This window comes from Aedes aegypti, chromosome 1, assembly GCF_002204515.2.
Source record: "Aedes aegypti strain LVP_AGWG chromosome 1, AaegL5.0 Primary Assembly, whole genome shotgun sequence".
Taxonomy (NCBI): Eukaryota; Metazoa; Arthropoda; class Insecta; order Diptera; family Culicidae; genus Aedes; species Aedes aegypti.
This window is the reverse complement of record NC_035107.1, coordinates 60,815,641-60,841,409: the sequence shown is the minus strand read 5'-3', so window position 1 is coordinate 60,841,409 and position 25,769 is coordinate 60,815,641. Positions and strand designations below refer to the sequence as shown.

At 40.9% G+C, this 25,769-nt stretch overlaps 1 protein-coding gene across 3 annotated transcripts in view; it reads left to right on the top strand.

The window, feature by feature from the left end:
* Positions 1-25,769, top strand: part of LOC5569126 (serine-rich adhesin for platelets) — a 56,595-nt gene that overhangs the window by 25,026 nt on the left and 5,800 nt on the right. For 2 of the 3 annotated variants that reach the window (XM_021837282.1, XM_021837289.1), the window contains exons 2-4: positions 9,882-10,109; positions 10,546-10,603; positions 10,678-11,163. In XM_021837282.1, coding sequence (XP_021692974.1) covers positions 9,882-10,109; positions 10,546-10,603; positions 10,678-11,163 — 772 coding nt within the window. Of the gene's footprint in view, positions 1-9,139; positions 9,741-9,881; positions 10,110-10,545; positions 10,604-10,677; positions 11,164-25,769 lie in introns of those variants that run through there. The other variant, XM_021837275.1, reaches the window with a different exon arrangement.

Below are 25,769 nucleotides of genomic sequence, written 5' to 3'. Positions count from 1 at the left end.
TAGAGTTAGAACACGTGAAAAGTATAGCCGTTCCAAGTAATTTTGATCTCTTATGCTCAATGTGACGTTCTGATCCTACAAAACTCTTTCCAAAGATAGACGATGCAGCAGAATTAGAACATTTAAAGTATTTTTTTATCTTTTCTATTCTCATTGATGTCCTGAGCCTGAAAAACTTTATCCAATGATGCATTTTGAAAACAAATATAAACAATGAAGTAGAAACATGTACATGTGTCTAGCCATTTAAAATTTTAATTGGTTTTTATCTCTGATGTTCTCTTTGGTGTTATTAACCTGAAAAACTATTCGAATTAGGATTTTTAAAACAAAGATAGACGATGCAGTAGAGTTAGAACAAGTAAAGTGTATTTAGCAATTATAAAAAAACTAATAATTTTGATCTTTTACGCTTTTTTGAAGTTTTGAGCTTGCAAAACTATTCGAAGTAGCATTTTGATAAAAAAAATATAGAAGATGAAGTAGAGTTAGAACATGGAAAGTGTATTTAGCCATTTAAAAATGTATATATATGAACTAGCATTTTGAGAACAAAGATCTACGATGATGTAGGGTTAGAACATATAAGTATATTGGGCCATTAAAAAATAATGTTGAACTTTTAAGCTTTTTTTAATGCTGTGAGCTTGGAAAACTATCCGAAGTAGCATTTTGAGAACAAAGATAAACGATGAAGTAGTGTTAGAACATGGAAAGAGTATTTAGCTTTATAGAAATTGAAATAATGTTTATCTCTTATGATCTCTTGATGTTCAGAGCCTGAAAAACTCTGTTCGAAGTTGCAGTTTGAAGAAAAAACATGATCAATAAGGTAAACATGTAAAGCGTTAGAAATTTAAAAAAAAAAAAGATCTCTGATGCTCTCTTTGATGTTCTGAGCCTGGAAAACTCTATCCGTAGTAGTTTTTTAGAACAAAGATAGAGAATTAGGTAGAGTAAGAATATCTATATAATATTGATCTCTTATATTGTCTTTGATGTTCTTAGCCTGTAAAACTCTATCCGAAGTAGCATTTTGAGATCTCAGGTATACAATGGAGTTTAGTTATAACATGTATATAGCAATTATAAAGTATAAGTATGAAAATGATCTATTATGCCCATTTTGATATTCTAAACCAGGAAAGCTCTATCCAATGTAGCGTTTTGAGAACATTAGAAGTAGCATAAGTCTAGAGGTAGAACATATGAAGTGTATTATTTCATTCAAAAAATCTAAAAATTTCAAATATAGCTGTTCGTCCTACTCGTGTTCAAATTGGGTACCACTTCTAATACTGCATCTGGTCCCTTGATACTGCAAAAGGTACCCATGTTTGACAGATCACAGTACAGTTTTCATAGCATTCTAGATTTTGCTCTATTACCTTATGTTCCATAAAATTTTGGCAACTGTTAGGAACGTGGAGGTCTTTATTTTGTCTTTGATAGTATTTTAAGTCTACAGTTCTCATTACGAAATCACTAGATGTATAGAGCCTTGCAAAATTGTACATTTTTTATTTATTCTAAGAAAATATTAAGGGTTAAGTTTTCTGACAATATATAAGTGTTAATCTTTTAATATAATTTTGATATTGAGTCTGAAAAGCTCTAATCAAAGCAACGCATTGAGGACAGAAATCATCTAGAAGGTGTAAGATGTCGGTGTTATTTTATCTTAGAATGATTTGGAATTCTCATGCTTATGCTGGTCTTGTGCATCTATTCGTTTCCATTGAAGTTATGAAGATTTTATTTTTTTTAATACTCCAATCAATGCATTTAAGAGAAAAGTTAAAGAACAAACTTTGAACATAGGGACAGATGATGTAACACAAAGAATTAAAGTGTGCAATGCTGCTGCCAAAAATCAGAAGCTTACCCTACCATCAATTTTGCTGGTAACAACACATAGCCATTGGTAGCTATGATGAACCTTTTAAAATTCTAATCTCTTATGTTCACATTGATATTTTTTCATAGTAGTATTACAAAGTAAAGAAATTTAAAATTTAGAAACTTCAAAAGATTTCGATACATTAATATTTAAAATTAATACCATTCAGCATTATAAAACCAATGATCTATGTAGAAATAATATGCAGAAATTAATAAGAATTATCTGGAGTTAAATATACAAATATGTTCATAATTTTTATTTCAATTTTAAACAGGTCGATATCTGATATAGTTCTACACTAAAGAATGCTCATTTATATAAATTTAGGTTTCAGAACAATATTCCAGTTATGATTAGCTTCCTAAAAGGAGCACTAAACTGAGGAAACATAGCGTAAATTGCTAGTGGTTAACAATAAAAGCTCGAAAACGTAAAGTTGCCGTATTTCTATATAATAACCATTTTATCAATGTCTTTTAGCCGCATAAAAACCAAATGAGGACTGAAAACGCTCTAATTTCATCTATTGGAAACGTTGCAACTTAATGGAGTGGTCGCTTTATTTGCCAAGGAGAAGACAAATTCATTTGTTAATGACATCTTCATCTATAAGCGTGGTGAAAATAAGTGAAAAGCGTTACTCGATTAACTATTAAATGGGAAGCGAAAATAAAATTAAATATGCTTTTATCTTTTCAGAATCCAATGAAGAATCTTTGAAAAACATTAGAACAGATGTTGGTTGCACAAGGATGAAGAAGCTTGAAATCGAAGATTCAACTGAAAATGGAAGCAATTGAACAGGAAGAAAAAAAATGTAACATCTAACTAAACAGATTAGAATCACAGTATATAACTAAGAGTAGAGGAAGAGGTGAATGTAGGGATAGTGAAAGGCAAGGAATAAAATAATTCAAATTTAATAAGGATTTGCTCGATGTTGAAGAAAAGATACTGATTCAGATCATAGTAGGCAGTTGTTTCCGAGTATGAAAAGCAGATGTCAGTTTGTTGGTTTGTTTTGGGGAAAATAAACGTGTTTCTGTAAAACGAGTGAACATTGGTGTTTGAAATATAAAAAGTATTACCGAATCCGTGTGAAAAATTGGCCTGAGAAAAAGACAGTTCACTACAGACACGATCAAAGAATCATGTCTCACATGAGATCTGAAAACGATATGAGCAAGAGAAAAGTGGTGTTACTAAAAATGACATCGTCAAAAACGATTCCCTTGTCAAAACTTTCATAAACATATTCAGTTAAGCATAAGTCACAAATTACAATGAAAAATGCAGAATTTCCTTAAGAAATTGCCTACTTTTAGGCGTATTGCACAATTCAGGATGTTTTTAATTTTGAAATAACTCGAAAGTACATGAGTTGTAAGAGTTAGGCCTTTATATTCAGCTTCAGAGACCATTATTTTAGCAAAAAAATTATATTTAAAATATTAGCACACGTTTTTTCATGAGTGATCAATGTTACCCCGTATCAGCTAAATATAAAAATCACATAAAACATTATTTTGATTATATTTGAACTTTCAGATAATAAAATACAGTATATAGACACCCCAGTCAACATGTTGGTTGGTATAACTTTTGGTATACATCATTCTAAATGAATCAATTCAATCGTATAGAATGCATGAAAAGGCTATGACTTTTTAAGACTTTCTGAGATCAGAAATACAATGCCACAAAATTTGGATGAAAATTTAAAAAAAAACGTTTCCAGCCATCCTTGAACGCGAAACCTTTGGATTAGGAATCGGACACCATACCACTGCACTACCAAAAGATCCATAATCAATATGTGTTTTTTTGCTAATATATTGCATGTTTCATGTACAACGACACTAGCCTTGTTGTTCTTTGAGGCCCATCGTCACTAGATACCATGTTTGGATGGCAATTTTTGCTAAGTTATTGCGATTTCATTATGATACTTTCTGGATTGATATATGATCTGTCAGTTTATACAACTTAAAGCAAATCTATGTTGCACTATTTACGACATATTTTACTGTCAACACAGATTGTCGTTGATGAATCGTAGTGTGGATTTATATACTACTTGTGTTGACATTGATAACGCTTAAGGACATATAGGAAGGAATTCCTGTCATGGCAGAGAAAATGGCTTCCTCACATATGCAAAAACATTTCTGGAAGTTCACATTATTTCTCAAAATATTTCACTTACCTACACTAAGTTTACTCCCAAATTGCTAACGAGACATCAGAACACTATTATCTTACGATTTCCGTAGTTTTAACACTAGTATCTGGTGGCAATTTCATGAACCGTGCTAATTTTCAACACGGACGTTTAACTTTGCTACAATTGTTTACACTTATCCGCCTGCGAACAAAGAACAATTTTCGCCGAATTTTACCACTTTCGCTAAGCGTAGAACCTCCAACACATTTTACTTACACTACTTGTTAATTAAAGAACAATTACTGGTGGATTTCTGATGAAAGCTACTTAAAATTTCACCAAACCGTGCAAAAAACAATCACTTGATCAGAGCATTTCGCTTTTTTTTTATTTTTCTAATTTTACGCCGGCTGCTCGCTTGCAGGGCTGTCAGATACGTTGATAGTTATGTACGACATCATCAATCTTATTTAGTCGAAGGGGATAAGACTCAAACTGAAGTAGCGATTACTGGCAACAACGTCTTACCAATTATAATTTCACTATTACCAACAAAAAGGAGAATATTTTTTGTGTACCACTACTTTTATACTGTTATTAGTGGATTCAAAGGAGTTTCACCTTAATTTGGCATCTTGTGCGATTCCGATTTTTGACGTACGAATATGTGAGTTTGGATGCACATTCTTATGCGATAAGGACTGTTCATTTTATAAAGTGGACACCTTGTACATGCAATATCTTTTTTAATTGCAATCGGGTTCCTGTACATTAGACCTATTCATATTTTCAAAAATGTCTGGAAACTCCCGAGTCAACCAATACTTTGATTTTTCATTGCAAAATGAATTTCTGGCCAAAATTTCATTCAATTTAGAGTATATTTAGTTGTGCTTCAAATCAATTATGTGTTTTTAAGCTATTTTCAAGCTTTAAAAAATCATAACTACCAAACGAAACATCAAAATTTATCGGAAATACCTCTACATAATAGTTTATCCAATTCTACGAACTTTTGCCGAACACGATTTTATGATTGGAGCAAGTTTTAACATAGTTTGGTTGAGGTTTGTATCTCTAGGTTCTTAAAAATCACTATTTTTGGGGAGTTTTCCCCCTGAAAAACATACCTGCATGAAAATTTCGTATTTTTCATTTCCAGACATGATGACAATGCATATCCAAAAGTCAATCCCGTTCAAAGTTACCATTTATCTTACGAAAATAAATTGTGAAAAATAGGTAATTATAAAGCGCATTTGTAAATCCACTATGGGTGAGCCAAGAGCACCACCGTGAGCTTCAAGGAATACAAAAAATGAACACGTTAGCACTGCCTTCTCTTAGTCGATGATGATGATTGTTTTCAAATCGTTCTAAATGATCAGTGAAATGCGATCAAAACAATCATCACTCGGAAAGAAAAAGCAATGCTAACTTGTTCAATTCATTCGTTTCCAGTACATGTGTCATGCATGATTTAACTATCATCAGGTTGCGACGCGGTTCTCGATCTTTGGGCATTTATTGTAATTTATTGCCTTAAGCAATATGTAGTCTTTTGATGGTCAATGAATTCATAAATGTATTTTGTTTGATTTCCGTTGACTAGGACCTGAAAAAATAATGCCAATGGGTGTTTTATATACTATGTATATTGAGAAAACTGTAATTTCTGGGTACTGCGGAGTACAAATTTGGTTCAAACATACTGAAATATTTATCAAATGAGCTGAAAATTTGACCAGACATTGTTATTGGCATGAGAATTCCGAATACTGCTTGACCGGTAGATTTCCAGGCATTTTTTAAAATATGAACAGGTCTACTGTACATCGTTCAACTTATATTGTACAACATTGTGATAATAAAAAAGTTACCAAAATAATTGAATTTCACACTAAAAAGGTACAACGTTTCGAAAGGTCTATTTTTTAGGTTATTATTATTACAGTTGACTCTCCACATCTCGATGTTCTACATCTCGATATCTCTCCCTATGTCGATGATTTCATAAGTCCCTACAGTCTGCATACATTTTCACCCTCCATATCTCGATATCCTCCTTCTCTCGATATCTCCATATCTCGATGTGTTTCTGTTGATTTTTCGGTCTCAATTTTCCCTCCATATGTCGATATGACCATTATCGAAGGTTACTAGACCAAAGTTTTGGGATTCAAAACAAATTCCGAGCGCAAAATGACGTTTGTTTGTTTACTTCTTGGCAACGGAGTGTTTTTCAATCTAGTATACATCAAAAATATGTTCTTTGTCTCGATCTCTCCCTATCTCGATGGACCCTCCGATATCGAGATGTGGAGAGGCGACTGTATAAAATTATTAGAAAATGGCTGGAAAATTTGACAGTATATATTTTCTATTTTCAAAAACAGCTTGTACTTCGAAAGTATTATCAAGAATAAGCCTGCTAAAAAATATATAAAGTTATTTGTGGAGCAACATTTTTCCAGATAAAATAAAATTATTTTTCATCGTTTTTTAGAGAAAAATATTTTGAATTTAAATAGAACTGATATGAGTACAATTTTAAGGTTTAGAGTACGTCCTCACGGAAGTAATCATATAGTATTAACTGAAAAATAACCTACGCCTTCATAGAGTTGCTTATTTAGTCCCCACGTCATATTTTAAACACAATATAAAAACATGTGCTTTATTTTCAGAGGACCGCTCAAAGCACAGTTATATCATCAAAATTGGAAACACTGCTTTAATGAAATCGAATTTATTTTCCATGTATTATTTTCAAAATGTGTTATTCTGAGATTATCTATCAAAATAATAGGAGAAAAACGCTTACAATTTGCTCCAGATCGACAAATATGCGTATATGATTTTAAAAGTATGGGATTTTTTGATAAAACGACTATAAAGAGTAAAATTTTTACCTTAGAATGCGGTTAAAACTCAAGATTTAGCTCTTTTTTACAAATATAGTTTCTTTAGTAATTTAAACCAATTTTTAACACGCTTTTTACTTTACTCTTTTGCTGGAAGTAAAAGTATGGTGTATCAGCAAATTTGGCCATAAGAAATAAATCACTAAAGTGAAAGCTTTACCTTTAGTAGAATAGTAAAGGATACCAGTATACAATTTGTTGATAAAAATTAGTTTTTTTCCATGCCAAAAATAATGCTTAACTTTGACGAACAGTTTTTCTTATATTTTTTTTAAAAACTATTTTGTTTTTCAGCCAAAAGCATTTTGTAAGTTTTTATATTTTATTACATTGTAGAATTATGGTTAAGCGATGCACAGTAAACCGATTACGATTTTATCAATAAATAAAAAAAAGTTATAGCATGAATAATGCGTCCACTTTATAAAATGGGTGTCAGTACTTGTTTTGAAAATATAAGACCGGCAACATATGCAATTTCAGTTTTTTTTTATGTACATGAACCGTTGCCTTTGAACAGACCCCCCCCCCCTCTAAAATGAACACGCAATTTATAGATGGTTCTATAGTATAGTAAAGGGGTTGTTCATAAACCACGATATTTCTGGAGAGATAGCTGGTGGATGGTAGAATCACTAAAATCGCTTATTTCAACCATTTATATCAAATATTCCATCATTTGCAATACTTTGAAAATTGGGAAGGTACAAAAAGGTGTGGGGGGTGCGGGAGTCCATGCAAATCTTAATACAACTCTTCATATTGAATTTCAAGTTTAAAACATAATATGGCACATGAATTCTGCTGTCCTGAAAATAAACACTCGTCTCTGTGCATTCAGATCGACTTTTTTGTCGAACAGTGTAATTTATGTGAAATTATGCCGTGGATTTTACCAACATTTTTTTTTTTCATTGAACGTAACCAGAGATTCATCTAATATTCCGTTGAAAAAAAACGAGACCATATTTCCAAGATTTCGTTTTAGATTTCTTTCGGGAACTTTTGTAGAAATTCTAACTGGATTTCTTCAGAATCAACAGTAGCAAAAAATCCAAGGAATTTTTTCAACAGTTTCATGTAGAAATAGTACAGAATATTCAGAGCAACGCCACCAGGATTTTATTTAAGTAATTCAGTAAAAATCTATGTGGCGTTCTAACATAGGATTTCGATAATTCCTACCTGGGTTTTTTTTTTCAAGGATTCTTCAAGAATCCCTACAGGAATCGTTCTAGGAATTTATCAAGCTTTCAACTCAAAATTCCACTGAGGAGACCTCTGAGCATTTTCCCCTGAAAACCACTGAAGGGATTTATTGGCATACCCGTGACCGAGAAATCTCAAGTATTCCTTTACCAAGAACTCCAGAGATTCAATTAATCATTTTATTTATTTCAAGTACATATAGCTCTTGAGATTTATCTCATCGAAAACCACAACAACAAAATTTCAGGGATTTGCGCAATACATGAATTTCAAGAATATGTCATGCTATTTCACCAAAATATTTGGCGAATCGTTCCATGGTATTTTTTCACGAGTCTTCAAAGAGTTTTACTAGGAATAATCGTAAGTATACTACTAGATACTGTACAACATACAGAAAGTTTTTTGTGTGTCTTTATTTTACATAAGTTTTCAGCTTCCGCAGCTGGTTCGACTCTTACAATACTGAAAGTTTTTCAAGAATATCAAGATCCAAGAAGATTCATTAAACAGAAACATATAGGCACTTCTGAAGCAATTGTTCCATATATATTTTTCGATTCCATAAAACGTTGCATCAAAAACTATTTCCTGGCGAAAGTTCTGGCTACGCCCTCGTTTGGGTAGATTTTAATCGGCACAATATTTGTTAACCCATAAATCAGGAAATTTTCTTCCAAATGGTAAACGTTTTCGAAAAAAATCTGAAGTTTCGTGTAAGTTCGGTAATAAAACTAATATTTTGCGAACCTCTATTTGAGCGGCCCCCAAATCTAGCTCCGCACCGGGCCCCCAAAACTCTAGCTACGCCACTGCGTGTAGCCTGCCGAATATACGGACTTTTGCTTCAACGACTGCGAGCTTCGAGCGTGGTCAGCATTCAAGGTAACCTTGACCAACAGATATTCAAATATCATATAAGTAGTCTGCAACCGGCATCATCATAGAAACAGTTCCTCCTTGTTTTCAGATTTGACAGTGTGCACACTAGCAAAACACATTAGTGTTTAAAATCAATCTTTGGTCCTGGCCGATCCCTTTTCCTATAACACGGAAATGCACACATGCCAGGGTTTTGACTTTCTTGAGATAATCGAAAGGTGGAAGTAGTACTTCGATGAACACTGGAATAGCGGGAGACTCGTTAACACTTCTTACGAAAAATATATTCATTGTATCGTCGTTTCGTAAGCTCTGATCATTTTCTAGCATGAAGGCAGCGACCATCTATCCTTGTCAACTAATTTAAAATAGTACAACATAACCCGAGCAGAAAAACATGACAAACGCACGGTATTAAAAATATGTCATCAGAAGATCTTCACTTTTGATGATATATGATCACGATATTAAAAACAATACCTTGTAAGCAGCTTATTCTGGTGTTGATGATTAAATAAGGCAAAAATAAGGCGAGTTATTATGGCTGATTCTGGTATGTGATTGTTATAGGCATGCTTTTCTGATCGGGAAATGGCACAAACGTCTTAATAAATGAATGGAAATCAATAGTCTCAAGCGTGGAAAAGGGAGAGTTGTAGTAAGTGGATTAAATTTCATATTCGGATAACATATGATAAGGTCAATCACATTATACACTGTAAATATACTCCCACCCACTCTTAAAACTTCCAAAAGTGCACCAATCTAATCGCAAAACCATAAATTTCGTCCCATCCAGACGTACCTGGACGAAGCGAACGGCAATACGCTGCTGACCCATCCCTCGTCTCCAGCGGCAGCACCAACCGTAGACCAAGTGTCGCCTACAACCACAACTACGACGACGCTGGTGGCCAACGAAACCCTAATCATTCAATCACCTTCGAACGATGACCTCAGCCAGAGCCTTTCCGAGTATACCGACGCGGACGAAAGCATCTCGGCACCAACGGAGCTACTCGCCGAGGTATGGTCCGTGGGCGTAGCCAGGATTACTCCAAGAGCCGGGCAGGAATCCCTCTTCAGAAGAGATATGTCTAGGAATTGTTTCAAAAATTCTTCAAGGATCTGAAGTATCTGATATTAGATTAAAATAGTACTATCTGATGGTTTCAGTAGCTTGGAAAGCTTGTTCCTAAGGCTGGGAAAAAGTTTCTTCCAGAAGCTGGGAAGTTTCATCCAGAGCTGATGCAATTTTTAATAAGTTTTTAAAGGACTTTTCCGAAAATGTAATCAAAATATTAATCTTTGTAACAAACAAGTTTATTTTGAATTGATTTCCATTCGACTAGGATGGAGGGCTTCTGGCTACGCCTATGGGTATGGATTGCAAATTTGCATACTTTATTCAACTGGATATAGATAACCAATCGATTGCGTTCTTACATTCCTCACGTATGCAGTTCTTGTCCGCGGTGATGCTACGGGATTACGTAAATGCGCTCAAATATTGCAAGCTAAGTATGTACGGGTAAAATTGAACACAACTATCAAATCAATTAATTACCCCCTCTTTTTCTGTGACATACTTCCAGTTTTGCAGTACGAGCCCAACAACAGCACGGCGCGTGATTTCTACCCGCATATCCTGTCGAAAATTGCTTCGGAGGCGAACAACGGAAGCGCTGGCGGAGCATTGGGAACTGACCAGCAGTCGGGCGAAAGCGACGAGAACTACAATTTCAACTACAGTACCTCGTCGTCCAATTCGGACGACATCAACATCGACGAGGTGGTGATGGTTTGCAGCAGCGAGAGCGAACAGTCGTCGAACTGCAGTTCATATCTGGATTACTCGAACAGTAGCAGCGGAGGAAATAGCAGCAGTGGCGGCGAGTTGGACGAACAAGCGTTGAACCGCATCAACAGTAACAGTACGGAATCGGACCAGTTACCCTCGTCGCAGTCCGCAACGGATAACAACACATCACATTCGTACTCGAGTCTTCTGTTGGAAGAGGAGGAGAAGGATCTGACGCTGTCGGATATATCGAATCTGAACATCGAGGATGATGAGAATGGTGAGTAGATCTCGAGGACAACTTCAGGTTTGGTAGTAATCTTATAAAATCCTTAAAACCGAAAATTGGACCAAGAAACATAAACGAAAATGGTAACGAAACAATGAAAAAACGGGAAAAGCTTCCTTCCAGAAGCTTGGAAAGCTTCCTTCCAGAAGCTAGAAGAGCTTCTTCCAGAAGCAGGAAAAGCTTCCTTCAGAAGCTGGAAAAGCTTCTTCCATAAGCTAGGAAAGATTCCTTCAAGACAATAGGAAAGTTTCTTTCCAGAAGCTGAGAAAGCTTCCTTCCAGAGGCTTGGAAAGCTTCCTTCCAGAAGCTTGGAAAGCTTCCTTCCAGAAGCTTGGAAAGCTTCCTTCCAGAAGCTTGGAAAGCTTCCTTCCAGAAGCTTGGAAAGCTTCCTTCCAGAAGCTTGGAAAGCTTCCTTCCAGAAGCTTGGAAAGCTTCCTTCCAGAAGCTTGGAAAGCTTTCTTCCAGAAGCTTGGAAAGCTTCCTTCCAGAAGCTTGGAAGGCTTGCTTCCAGAAGCTTGGAAAGCTTCCTTCCAGAAGCTTGGAAAGCTTCCTTCCAGAAGCTTGGAAAGCTTCCTTCCAGTAGCTTGGAAAGCTTCCTTCCAGAAGCTTGGAAAGCTTTCTTCCAGAAGCTTTGAAAGCTTCCTTCCAGAAGCGTGGAAGTCTTTCTTCCAGAAGCTTGGAAAGCTTCCTTCCAGAAGCTTGGAAAGCTTCCTTCCAGAAGCTTGGAAAGCTTTCTTCCAGAAGCTTGGAAAGCTTCCTTCCAGAAGCTTGGAAAGCTTCCTTCCAGAAGCGTGGAAAGCTTCCTTCCAGAAGCGTGGAAAGCTTCCTTCCAGTAGCTTGGAAAACATCCTTCCAGAAGCTTGGAAAGCTTTCTTCCAGAAGCTTGGAAAGCTTTCTTCCAGAAGCTTGGAAAGCTTCCTTCCAGAAGCTTGGAAAGCTTCCTTCCAGAAGCTTGGAAAGCTTCCTTCCAGAAGCTTGGAAAGCTTCCTTCCAGAAGCTGGGAATGGATTCGAACAAATACTGACCACGATTCGCGAAAAATCCTGAACAGGATTCGACAAGAGTCCTGACCAGGACTCGACAAGAATTCTGACCAGGATTCAACCAGAATCCTGACCAAGATTCGACCCAAATCTTTACCAAGATTCGACCGGAATTTTGACCAGGATTCGACCAGAATCCTGGCTGGATTCAACCAGAATCCTGACCAGGATTCGACCAGAATCCTGACCAGGATACGACCTGGGCGAATCCTTGTCAGGATTCTGGTCGAATTCTTACCAGAACAATCGACCAGAATCCTGACCAAGATTCGACCAGAATCCTGACAGGATTTGACCAGAATCCTGACAGGATTCAACCAGAATCCTGACTAGGATTCAACCAGAATCCTGACTAGGATTCGACCAGAATCCTGACCAGGATTCGCCCAAAATCCTGACCAGGATTCGACCAGAATGCTGACCAGGATTCGACCAGAATCCTGACCAAGATTCTACCAGAATCCAGATCAAGATTCGACCAGAAAACTGACCAGAATTTGACCAGAATCCTGACCAGGATTCGACCAGAATCCTGACCAGGATTTGACCAGAATTCTGACCAGGATTTGATCAGAATCCAGAGCAGGATTCGACCAGAATCCAGACCAGGATTCGACTAGAATTCTGACCAGGATTCGAACAGAATTCTGAGCAGGATTCGACCAGAACCCTGACCAAGTTTCGACCAGAATCCAGATCAAGATTCGAACAGAATTCTGACCAGAATTTGACCAGCATCCTGACCAGGATTCGACCAGAATGCTGACCAGGATTCGACCAGAATCCTGACCAGGATTCGACCAGAATGCTGATCAGGATTCCAGAATGCTGATCAGGATTCCAGAATGCTGATCAGGATTCGTCCAAAATTCTGACCAGGATTTGACCAGCATCCTGACCAAGATTCGACCAGAATGCTGACCAGGATTCGACCAGAATCCTGACCAAGATTCTACCAGAATCCAGATCAAGATTCGACCAGAATGCTGACCAGGATTCGACCAAAATCCTGACCAGGATTCGACCAGAATGCTGACCAGGATTCGACCAGAATTCTGACCAGGATTCGACCAGAGTCCTGACCAGGATTCGACCAGAATGCTGACCAGGATTCGACCAGAATGCTGACCAGGATTCGACCAGAATCCTGACCAGGATTCGACCAGAATGCTGATCAGGATTCCAGAATGCTGATCAGGATTCCAGAATGCTGATCAGGATTCGTCCAAAATTCTGACCAGGATTTGACCAGCATCCTGACCAAGATTCGACCAGAATGCTGACCAGGATTCGACCAGAATCCTGACCAAGATTCTACCAGAATCCAGATCAAGATTCGACCAGAATGCTGACCAGGATTCGACCAAAATCCTGACCAGGATTCGACCAGAATGCTGACCAGGATTCGACCAGAATTCTGACCAGGATTCGACCAGAGTCCTGACCAGGATTCGACCAGAATGCTGACCAGGATTCGACCAGAATGCTGACCAGGATTCGACCAGAATCCTGACCAAGATTCTACCAGAATCCAGATCAAGATTCGACCAGAATGCTGACCAGGATTCGACAAGAACCCTGTCCAAGTTTCGACCAGAATCCAGATCAAGATTCGACTAGGATGGTTACCAGGATTCGACCAGAATGCTGATCAGGATTCGACCAGAATTCTGACCAGGATTTGACCAGCATCCTGACCAGGATTCGACCAGAATGCTGACTAAGATTCGACCAGAATTCAGATCAAAATTCGACCAGAATCCTGACCAGGATTCGATCAGAATGCTGATCAGGATTCGACCAGAACCCTGACCAAGTATCGACCAGAATCCAGATCAAGATTCGACTAGAATGCTTACCATGATTCGACCAGAATGCTGATCAGGATTCGACCAGAATTCTGACCAGGATTTGACCAGAATCCTGACCAAGATTCGACCAGAATTCTGACCAGGATTTGACCAGCATCCTGACCAGGATTCGACCAGAATGCTGACTAAGATTCGACCAGAATTCAGATCAAAATTCGACCAGAATCCTGACCAGGATTCGACCAGAATGCTGACTAAGATTCGACCAGAATTCAGATCAAAATTCGACCAGAGTCCTGACCAGGATTCGACCAGAATCCTGACCAAGATTCTACCAGAATCCAGATCAAGATTCGACCAGAAAACTGACCAGAATTTGACCAGAATCCTGACCAGGATTCGACCAGAATCCTGACCAGGATTTGACCAGAATTCTGACCAGGATTTGATGAGAATCCAGAGCAGGATTTGATGAGAATCCAGAGCAGGATTCGACCAGAATCCAGACCAGGATTCGACTAGAATTCTGACCAGGATTCGAACAGAATTCTGAGCAGGATTCGACCAGAACCCTGACCAAGTTTCGACCAGAATCCAGATCAAGATTCGAACAGAATTCTGACCAGAATTTGACCAGCATCCTGACCAGGATTCGACCAGAATGCTGACCAAGATTCGACCAGAATCCTGACCAGGATTCGACCAGAATGCTGATCAGGATTCCAGAATGCTGATCAGGATTCCAGAATGCTGATCAGGATTCGTCCAAAATTCTGACCAGGATTTGACCAGAATCCTGACCAAGATTCGACCAGAATGCTGACTAGGATTCGACCAGAATCCTGACCAAGATTCTACCAGAATCCAGATCAAGATTCGACCAGAATGCTGACCAGGATTCGACCAAAATCCTGACCAGGATTCGACCAGAATGCTGACCAGGATTCGACCAGAATCCTGACCAAGATTCTACCAGAATCCAGATCAAGATTCGACCAGAATGCTGACCAGGATTCGACAAGAACCCTGTCCAAGTTTCGACCAGAATCCAGATCAAGATTCGAACAGAATTCTGACCAGAATTTGACCAGCATCCTGACCAGGATTCGACCAGAATGCTGACCAGGATTCGACCAGAATCCTGACCAGGATTCGACCAGAATGCTGATCAGGATTCCAGAATGCTGATCAGGATTCCAGAATGCTGATCAGGATTCGTCCAAAATTCTGACCAGGATTTGACCAGAATCCTGACCAAGATTCGACCAGAATGCTGACCAGGATTCGACCAGAATCCTGACCAAGATTCTACCAGAATCCAGATCAAGATTCGACCAGAATGCTGACCAGGATTCGACAAGAACCCTGTCCAAGTTTCGACCAGAATCCAGATCAAGATTCGAACAGAATTCTGACCAGAATTTGACCAGCATCCTGACCAGGATTCGACCAGAATGCTGACCAGGATTCGACCAGAATCCTGACCAGGATTCGACCAGAATGCTGATCAGGATTCCAGAATGCTGATCAGGATTCCAGAATGCTGATCAGGATTCGTCCAAAATTCTGACCAGGATTTGACCAGCATCCTGACCAAGATTCGACCAGAATGCTGACCAGGATTCGACCAGAATCCTGACCAAGATTCTACCAGAATCCAGATCAAGATTCGACCAGAATGCTGACCAGGATTCGACCAAAATCCTGACCAGGATTCGACCAGAATGCTGACCAGGATTCGACCAGAATTCTGACCAGGATTCGACCAGAGTCCTGACCAGGATTCGACCAGAATGCTGACCAGGATTCGACCAGAATGCTGACCAGGATTCGACCAGAATCCTGACCAGGATTCGACCAGAATGCTGATCAGGATTCCAGAATGCTGATCAGGATTCCAGAATGCTGATCAGGATTCGTCCAAAATTCTGACCAGGATTTGACCAGCATCCTGACCAAGATTCGACCAGAATGCTGACCAGGATTCGACCAGAATCCTGACCAAGATTCTACCAGAATCCAGATCAAGATTCGACCAGAATGCTGACCAGGATTCGACCAAAATCCTGACCAGGATTCGACCAGAATGCTGACCAGGATTCGACCAGAATTCTGACCAGGATTCGACCAGAGTCCTGACCAGGATTCGACCAGAATGCTGACCAGGATTCGACCAGAATGCTGACCAGGATTCGACCAGAATCCTGACCAAGATTCTACCAGAATCCAGATCAAGATTCGACCAGAATGCTGACCAGGATTCGACAAGAACCCTGTCCAAGTTTCGACCAGAATCCAGATCAAGATTCGACTAGGATGGTTACCAGGATTCGACCAGAATGCTGATCAGGATTCGACCAGAATTCTGACCAGGATTTGACCAGCATCCTGACCAGGATTCGACCAGAATGCTGACTAAGATTCGACCAGAATTCAGATCAAAATTCGACCAGAATCCTGAACTGGATTCGACCAGAACCCTGACCAAGTTTCGACCAGAATCCAGATCAAGATTCGAACAGAATTCTGACCAGAATTTGACCAGCATCCTGACCAGGATTCGACCAGAATGCTGACCAAGATTCGACCAGAATCCTGACCAGGATTCGACCAGAATGCTGATCAGGATTCCAGAATGCTGATCAGGATTCCAGAATGCTGATCAGGATTCGTCCAAAATTCTGACCAGGATTTGACCAGAATCCTGACCAAGATTCGACCAGAATGCTGACTAGGATTCGACCAGAATCCTGACCAAGATTCTACCAGAATCCAGATCAAGATTCGACCAGAATGCTGACCAGGATTCGACCAAAATCCTGACCAGGATTCGACCAGAATGCTGACCAGGATTCGACCAGAATCCTGACCAAGATTCTACCAGAATCCAGATCAAGATTCGACCAGAATGCTGACCAGGATTCGACAAGAACCCTGTCCAAGTTTCGACCAGAATCCAGATCAAGATTCGAACAGAATTCTGACCAGAATTTGACCAGCATCCTGACCAGGATTCGACCAGAATGCTGACCAGGATTCGACCAGAATCCTGACCAGGATTCGACCAGAATGCTGATCAGGATTCCAGAATGCTGATCAGGATTCCAGAATGCTGATCAGGATTCGTCCAAAATTCTGACCAGGATTTGACCAGAATCCTGACCAAGATTCGACCAGAATGCTGACCAGGATTCGACCAGAATCCTGACCAAGATTCTACCAGAATCCAGATCAAGATTCGACCAGAATGCTGACCAGGATTCGACAAGAACCCTGTCCAAGTTTCGACCAGAATCCAGATCAAGATTCGAACAGAATTCTGACCAGAATTTGACCAGCATCCTGACCAGGATTCGACCAGAATGCTGACCAGGATTCGACCAGAATCCTGACCAGGATTCGACCAGAATGCTGATCAGGATTCCAGAATGCTGATCAGGATTCCAGAATGCTGATCAGGATTCGTCCAAAATTCTGACCAGGATTTGACCAGCATCCTGACCAAGATTCGACCAGAATGCTGACCAGGATTCGACCAGAATCCTGACCAAGATTCTACCAGAATCCAGATCAAGATTCGACCAGAATGCTGACCAGGATTCGACCAAAATCCTGACCAGGATTCGACCAGAATGCTGACCAGGATTCGACCAGAATTCTGACCAGGATTCGACCAGAGTCCTGACCAGGATTCGACCAGAATGCTGACCAGGATTCGACCAGAATGCTGACCAGGATTCGACCAGAATCCTGACCAGGATTCGACCAGAATGCTGATCAGGATTCCAGAATGCTGATCAGGATTCCAGAATGCTGATCAGGATTCGTCCAAAATTCTGACCAGGATTTGACCAGCATCCTGACCAAGATTCGACCAGAATGCTGACCAGGATTCGACCAGAATCCTGACCAAGATTCTACCAGAATCCAGATCAAGATTCGACCAGAATGCTGACCAGGATTCGACCAAAATCCTGACCAGGATTCGACCAGAATGCTGACCAGGATTCGACCAGAATTCTGACCAGGATTCGACCAGAGTCCTGACCAGGATTCGACCAGAATGCTGACCAGGATTCGACCAGAATGCTGACCAGGATTCGACCAGAATCCTGACCAAGATTCTACCAGAATCCAGATCAAGATTCGACCAGAATGCTGACCAGGATTCGACAAGAACCCTGTCCAAGTTTCGACCAGAATCCAGATCAAGATTCGACTAGGATGGTTACCAGGATTCGACCAGAATGCTGATCAGGATTCGACCAGAATTCTGACCAGGATTTGACCAGCATCCTGACCAGGATTCGACCAGAATGCTGACTAAGATTCGACCAGAATTCAGATCAAAATTCGACCAGAATCCTGAACTGGATTCGATCAGAATGCTGACCAGGATTCGACCAGAACCCTGACCAAGTATCGACCAGAATCCAGATCAAGATTCGACTAGAATGCTTACCATGATTCGACCAGAATGCTGATCAGGATTCGACCAGAATTCTGACCAGGATTTGACCAGAATCCTGACCAAGATTCGACCAGAATTCTGACCAGGATTTGACCAGCATCCTGACCAGGATTCGACCAGAATGCTGACTAAGATTCGACCAGAATTCAGATCAAAATTCGACCAGAATCCTGACCAGGATTCGATCAGAATGCTGATCAGGATTCGACCAGAACCCTGACCAAGTATCGACCAGAATCCAGATCAAGATTCGACTAGAATGCTTACCATGATTCGACCAGAATGCTGATCAGGATTCGACCAGAATTCTGACCAGGATTTGACCAGAATCCTGACCAAGATTCGACCAGAATTCTGACCAGGATTTGACCAGCATCCTGACCAGGATTCGACCAGAATGCTGACTAAGATTCGACCAGAATTCAGATCAAAATTCGACCAGAATCCTGACCAGGATTCGACCAGAATGCTGACTAAGATTCGACCAGAATTCAGATCAAAATTCGACCAGAGTCCTGACCAGGATTCGACCAGAATCCTGACCAAGATTCTACCAGAATCCAGATCAAGATTCGACCAGAAAACTGACCAGAATTTGACCAGAATCCTGACCAGGATTCGACCAGAATCCTGACCAGGATTTGACCAGAATTCTGACCAGGATTTGATGAGAATCCAGAGCAGGATTTGATGAGAATCCAGAGCAGGATTCGACCAGAATCCAGACCAGGATTCGACTAGAATTCTGACCAGGATTCGAACAGAATTCTGAGCAGGATTCGACCAGAACCCTGACCAAGTTTCGACCAGAATCCAGATCAAGATTCGAACAGAATTCTGACCAGAATTTGACCAGCATCCTGACCAGGATTCGACCAGAATGCTGACCAGGATTCGACCAGAATCCTGACCAGGATTCGACCAGAATGCTGATCAGGATTCCAGAATGCTGATCAGGATTCCAGAATGCTGATCAGGATTCGTCCAAAATTCTGACCATGATTTGACCAGAATCCTGACCAAGATTCGACCAGAATGCTGACTAGGATTCGACCAGAATCCTGACCAAGATTCTACCAGAATCCAGATCAAGATTCGACCAGAATGCTGACCAGGATTCGACCAAAATCCTGACCAGGATTCGACCAGAATGCTGACCAGGATTCGACCAGAATCCTGACCAAGATTCTACCAGAATCCAGATCAAGATTCGACCAGAATGCTGACCAGGATTCGACAAGAACCCTGTCCAAGTTTCGACCAGAATCCAGATCAAGATTCGAACAGAATTCTGACCAGAATTTGACCAGCATCCTGACCAGGATTCGACCAGAATGCTGACCAGGATTCGACCAGAATCCTGACCAGGATTCGACCAGAATGCTGATCAGGATTCCAGAATGCTGATCAGGATTCCAGAATGCTGATCAGGATTCGTCCAAAATTCTGACCAGGATTTGACCAGAATCCTGACCAAGATTCGACCAGAATGCTGACCAGGATTCGACCAGAATCCTGACCAAGATTCTACCAGAATCCAGATCAAGATTCGACCAGAATGCTGACCAGGATTCGACCAAAATCCTGACCAGGATTCGACCAGAATGTTGACCAGGATTCGACCAGAATTCTGACCAGGATTCGACCAGAGTCCTGACCAGGATTCGACCAGAATGCTGACCAGGATTCGACCAGAATGCTGACCAGGATTCGACCAGAATCCTGACCAAGATTCTACCAGAATCCAGATCAAGATTCGACCAGAATGCTGACCAGGATTCGACAAGAACCCTGTCCAAGTTTCGACCAGAATCCAGATCAAGATTCGACTAGGATGGTTACCAGGATTCGACCAGAATGCTGATCAGGATTCGACCAGAATTCTGACCAGGATTTGACCAGCATCCTGACCAGGATTCGACCAGAATGCTGACTAAGATTCGACCAGAATTCAGATCAAAATTCGACCAGAATCCTGAACTGGATTCGATCAGAATGCTGACCAGGATTCGACCAGAACCCTGACCAAGTATCGACCAGAATCCAGATCAAGATTCGACTAGAATGCTTACCATGATTCGACCAGAATGCTGATCAGGATTCGACCAGAATTCTGACCAGGATTTGACCAGAATCCTGACCAAGATTCGACCAGAATTCTGACCAGGATTTGACCAGCATCCTGACCAGGATTCGACCAGAATGCTGACTAAGATTCGACCAGAATTCAGATCAAAATTCGACCAGAATCCTGACCAGGATTCGATCAGAATGCTGACCAGGATTCGACCAGAATTCTGACCAGGATTTGACCAGCATCCTGACCAGGATTCGACCAGAATGCTGACTAAGATTCGACCAGAATTCAGATCAAAATTCGACCAGAATCCTGAACTGGATTCGATCAGAATGCTGACCAGGATTCGACCAGAACCCTGACCAAGTATCGACCAGAATCCAGATCAAGATTCGACTAGAATGCTTACCATGATTCGACCAGAATGCTGATCAGGATTCGACCAGAATTCTGACCAGGATTTGACCAGAATCCTGACCAAGATTCGACCAGAATTCTGACCAGGATTTGACCAGCATCCTGACCAGGATTCGACCAGAATGCTGACTAAGATTCGACCAGAATTCAGATCAAAATTCGACCAGAATCCTGACCAGGATTCGATCAGAATGCTGACCAGGATTCGACCAGAACCCTGACCAAGTATCGACCAGAATCCAGATCAAGATTCGACTAGAATGCTTACCATGATTCGACCAGAATGCTGATCAGGATTCGACCAGAATTCTGACCAGGATTTGACCAGAATCCTGACCAAGATTCGACCAGAATCCAGATCAAGATTCGACTAGAATGCTTACCATGATTCGATCAGAATGCTGACCAGGATTCGACCAGAATTCTGACCAGGATTTGACCAGCATCCTCACCAGGATTCGACCAGAATGCTGACTAAGATTCGACCAGAATTCAGATCAAAATTCGACCAGAATCCTGAACTGGATTCGATCAGAATGCTGACCAGGATTCGACCAGAACCCTGACCAAGTATCGACCAGAATCCAGATCAAGATTCGACTAGAATGCTTACCATGATTCGACCAGAATGCTGATCAGGATTCGACCAGAATTCTGACCAGGATTTGACCAGAATCCTGACCAAGATTCGACCAGAATTCTGACCAGGATTTGACCAGCATCCTGACCAGGATTCGACCAGAATGCTGACCAAGATTCGACCAGAATTCTGACCAGGATTTGACCAGCATCCTGACCAGGATTCGACCAGAATGCTGACTAAGATTCGACCAGAATTCAGATCAAAATTCGACCAGAATCCTGACCAGGATTCGACCAGAATGCTGACCAGGATTCGACCAGAATGCTGACCAGGATTCGACCAGAATCCTGACCAAGATTCTACCAGAATCCAGATCAAGATTCGACCAGAATGCTGACCAGGATTCGACAAGAACCCTGTCCAAGTTTCGACCAGAATCCAGATCAAGATTCGACTAGGATGGTTACCAGGATTCGACCAGAATGCTGATCAGGATTCGACCAGAATTCTGACCAGGATTTGACCAGCATCCTGACCAGGATTCGACCAGAATGCTGACTAAGATTCGACCAGAATTCAGATCAAAATTCGACCAGAATCCTGAACTGGATTCGATCAGAATGCTGACCAGGATTCGACCAGAACCCTGACCAAGTATCGACCAGAATCCAGATCAAGATTCGACTAGAATGCTTACCATGATTCGACCAGAATGCTGATCAGGATTCGACCAGAATTCTGACCAGGATTTGACCAGAATCCTGACCAAGATTCGACCAGAATTCTGACCAGGATTTGACCAGCATCCTGACCAGGATTCGACCAGAATGCTGACTAAGATTCGACCAGAATTCAGATCAAAATTCGACCAGAATCCTGACCAGGATTCGATCAGAATGCTGACCAGGATTCGACCAGAATTCTGACCAGGATTTGACCAGCATCCTGACCAGGATTCGACCAGAATGCTGACTAAGATTCGACCAGAATTCAGATCAAAATTCGACCAGAATCCTGAACTGGATTCGATCAGAATGCTGACCAGGATTCGACCAGAACCCTGACCAAGTATCGACCAGAATCCAGATCAAGATTCGACTAGAATGCTTACCATGATTCGACCAGAATGCTGATCAGGATTCGACCAGAATTCTGACCAGGATTTGACCAGAATCCTGACCAAGATTCGACCAGAATTCTGACCAGGATTTGACCAGCATCCTGACCAGGATTCGACCAGAATGCTGACTAAGATTCGACCAGAATTCAGATCAAAATTCGACCAGAATCCTGACCAGGATTCGACCAGAATGCTGACCAGGATTCGACCAGAATGCTGACCAGGATTCGACCAGAATCCTGACCAAGATTCTACCAGAATCCAGATCAAGATTCGACCAGAATGCTGACCAGGATTCGACAAGAACCCTGTCCAAGTTTCGACCAGAATCCAGATCAAGATTCGACTAGGATGGTTACCAGGATTCGACCAGAATGCTGATCAGGATTCGACCAGAATTCTGACCAGGATTTGACCAGCATCCTGACCAGGATTCGACCAGAATGCTGACTAAGATTCGACCAGAATTCAGATCAAAATTCGACCAGAATCCTGAACTGGATTCGATCAGAATGCTGACCAGGATTCGACCAGAACCCTGACCAAGTATCGACCAGAATCCAGATCAAGATTCGACTAGAATGCTTACCATGATTCGACCAGAATGCTGATCAGGATTCGACCAGAATTCTGACCAGGATTTGACCAGAATCCTGACCAAGATTCGACCAGAATTCTGACCAGGATTTGACCAGCATCCTGACCAGGATTCGACCAGAATGCTGACTAAGATTCGACCAGAATTCAGATCAAAATTCGACCAGAATCCTGACCAGGATTCGATCAGAATGCTGACCAGGATTCGACCAGAATTCTGACCAGGATTTGACCAGCATCCTGACCAGGATTCGACCAGAATGCTGACTAAGATTCGACCAGAATTCAGATCAAAATTCGACCAGAATCCTGAACAGGATTCGATCAGAATGCTGACCAGGATTCGACCAGAACCCTGACCAAGTATCGACCAGAATCCAGATCAAGATTCGACTAGAATGCTTACCATGATTCGACCAGAATGCTGATCAGGATTCGACCAGAATTCTGACCAGGATTTGACCAGCATCCTGACCAGGATTCGACCAGAATGCTGACTAAGATTCGACCAGAATTCAGATCAAAATTCGACCAGAATCCTGACCAGGATTCGACCAGAATGCTGACCAGGATTCGACCAGAATTCTGACCAGGATTCGACCAGAGTCCTGACCAAGATTCGACCAGAGTTCTGACCAGGATTCGACCAGAATGCTGACCAGGATTCGACCAGAATCCTGACCAAGATTCTACCAGAATCCAGATCAAGATTCGACCAGAAAACTGACCAGGATTTGACCAGATTTCTGACCAGGATTTGATGAGAATCCAGAGCAGGATTTGATGAGAATCCAGAGCAGGATTCGACCAGAATCCAGACCAGGATTCGACTAGAATTCTGACCAGGATTCGAACAGAATTCTGAGCAGGATTCGACCAGAACCCTGACCAAGTTTCGACCAGAATCCAGATCAAGATTCGAACAGAATTCTGACCAGAATTTGACCAGCATCCTGACCAGGATTCGACCAGAATGCTGACCAGGATTCGACCAGAATCCTGACCAGGATTCGACCAGAATGCTGATCAGGATTCCAGAATGCTGATCAGGATTCCAGAATGCTGATCAGGATTCGTCCAAAATTCTGACCAGGATTTGACCAGAATCCTGACCAAGATTCGACCAGAATGCTGACCAGGATTCGACCAGAATCCTGACCAAGATTCTACCAGAATCCAAATCAAGATTCGACCAGAATGCTGACCAGGATTCGACCAGAATCCTGACCAGGATTCGACCAGAATGCTGATCAGGATTCCAGAATGCTGATCAGGATTCCAGAATGCTGATCAGGATTCGTCCAAAATTCTGACCAGGATTTGACCAGAATCCTGACCAAGATTCGACCAGAATGCTGACCAGGATTCGACCAGAATCCTGACCAAGATTCTACCAGAATCCAAATCAAGATTCGACCAGAATGCTGACCAGGATTCGACCAAAATCCTGACCAGGATTCGACCAGAATGCATTGGCGTAAATAGGGAGGGTCCAGGGGGGGCCTGGCCCCCCCGAATCATGGGCTTGCCCCCCCCGAAAAAAAAAAATGGAGGAGAAATGACAATATAGTTAAAACTAGTTAAAACATGCACTTATGATACTAAACGCGTTAAATGCATTTTGAATATAAATTTCAAAGTTTCTCCATACAGTCGCCTCTCCACATCTCGATATCGAAGGGACCATCGAGATAGGGAGATCGAGACATAGAACATATTTTTATTGAATACTAGATTGAAAACCGATCCGTTGTTGGGACAATTGGAATAATAATAAAGAAGCAGACGTCATTTCATGCTCCTCAATTTTGTTTAATCACAAAAAACTGATCTAGTATCCTTTGATAAAGTGATTACCGACATACAGAGAGAAAATCGAGAACGAAAAATCAACAAAATCACATTGAGATATGGAGATATCGAGATAAGGAGGATATCGAAATATGGAGAGCAAATTGATATGCAGAGTGAAGGGACCGAGGAAATCATCGACATAAGGAGAGATATCGAGATGAAGAACATCGAGATGTGGAGAGTCGACTGTAGTTTCAAATAAGCTGCGATATTTTGTGATCAATTATCTAGAACGAATCGTTGTTACTGGGAAATGTTTGTATATGATAGTTATGGTAAAGTTTCACAAAACAATCTCAAAAATCAACAATGGTGCAGCAAGCGAACTTTAGTTTGTATATATTTTTCGAGAACTTTCAAATGTTTCATATTCAAATTTATGAGTCATTCGATAAATTTGTCTCCGAAACGTCGGAAACAGACATAAAGTGCTGGTAAGTAGACGACAGAGAAGCTACGATAGTGGTAGATTCGTACGAAAAAACTGTCGCAACATTTTTTTTAAATGGAATATTGATACCAATTTTCTGAAGTTGTTAGATTGAAAAGATAATAAGACCACGTTACTATTTGTTTCTGTAGAACAAATGTAAAATCTTGTTCATACTGAAGATTGTTTTTAGA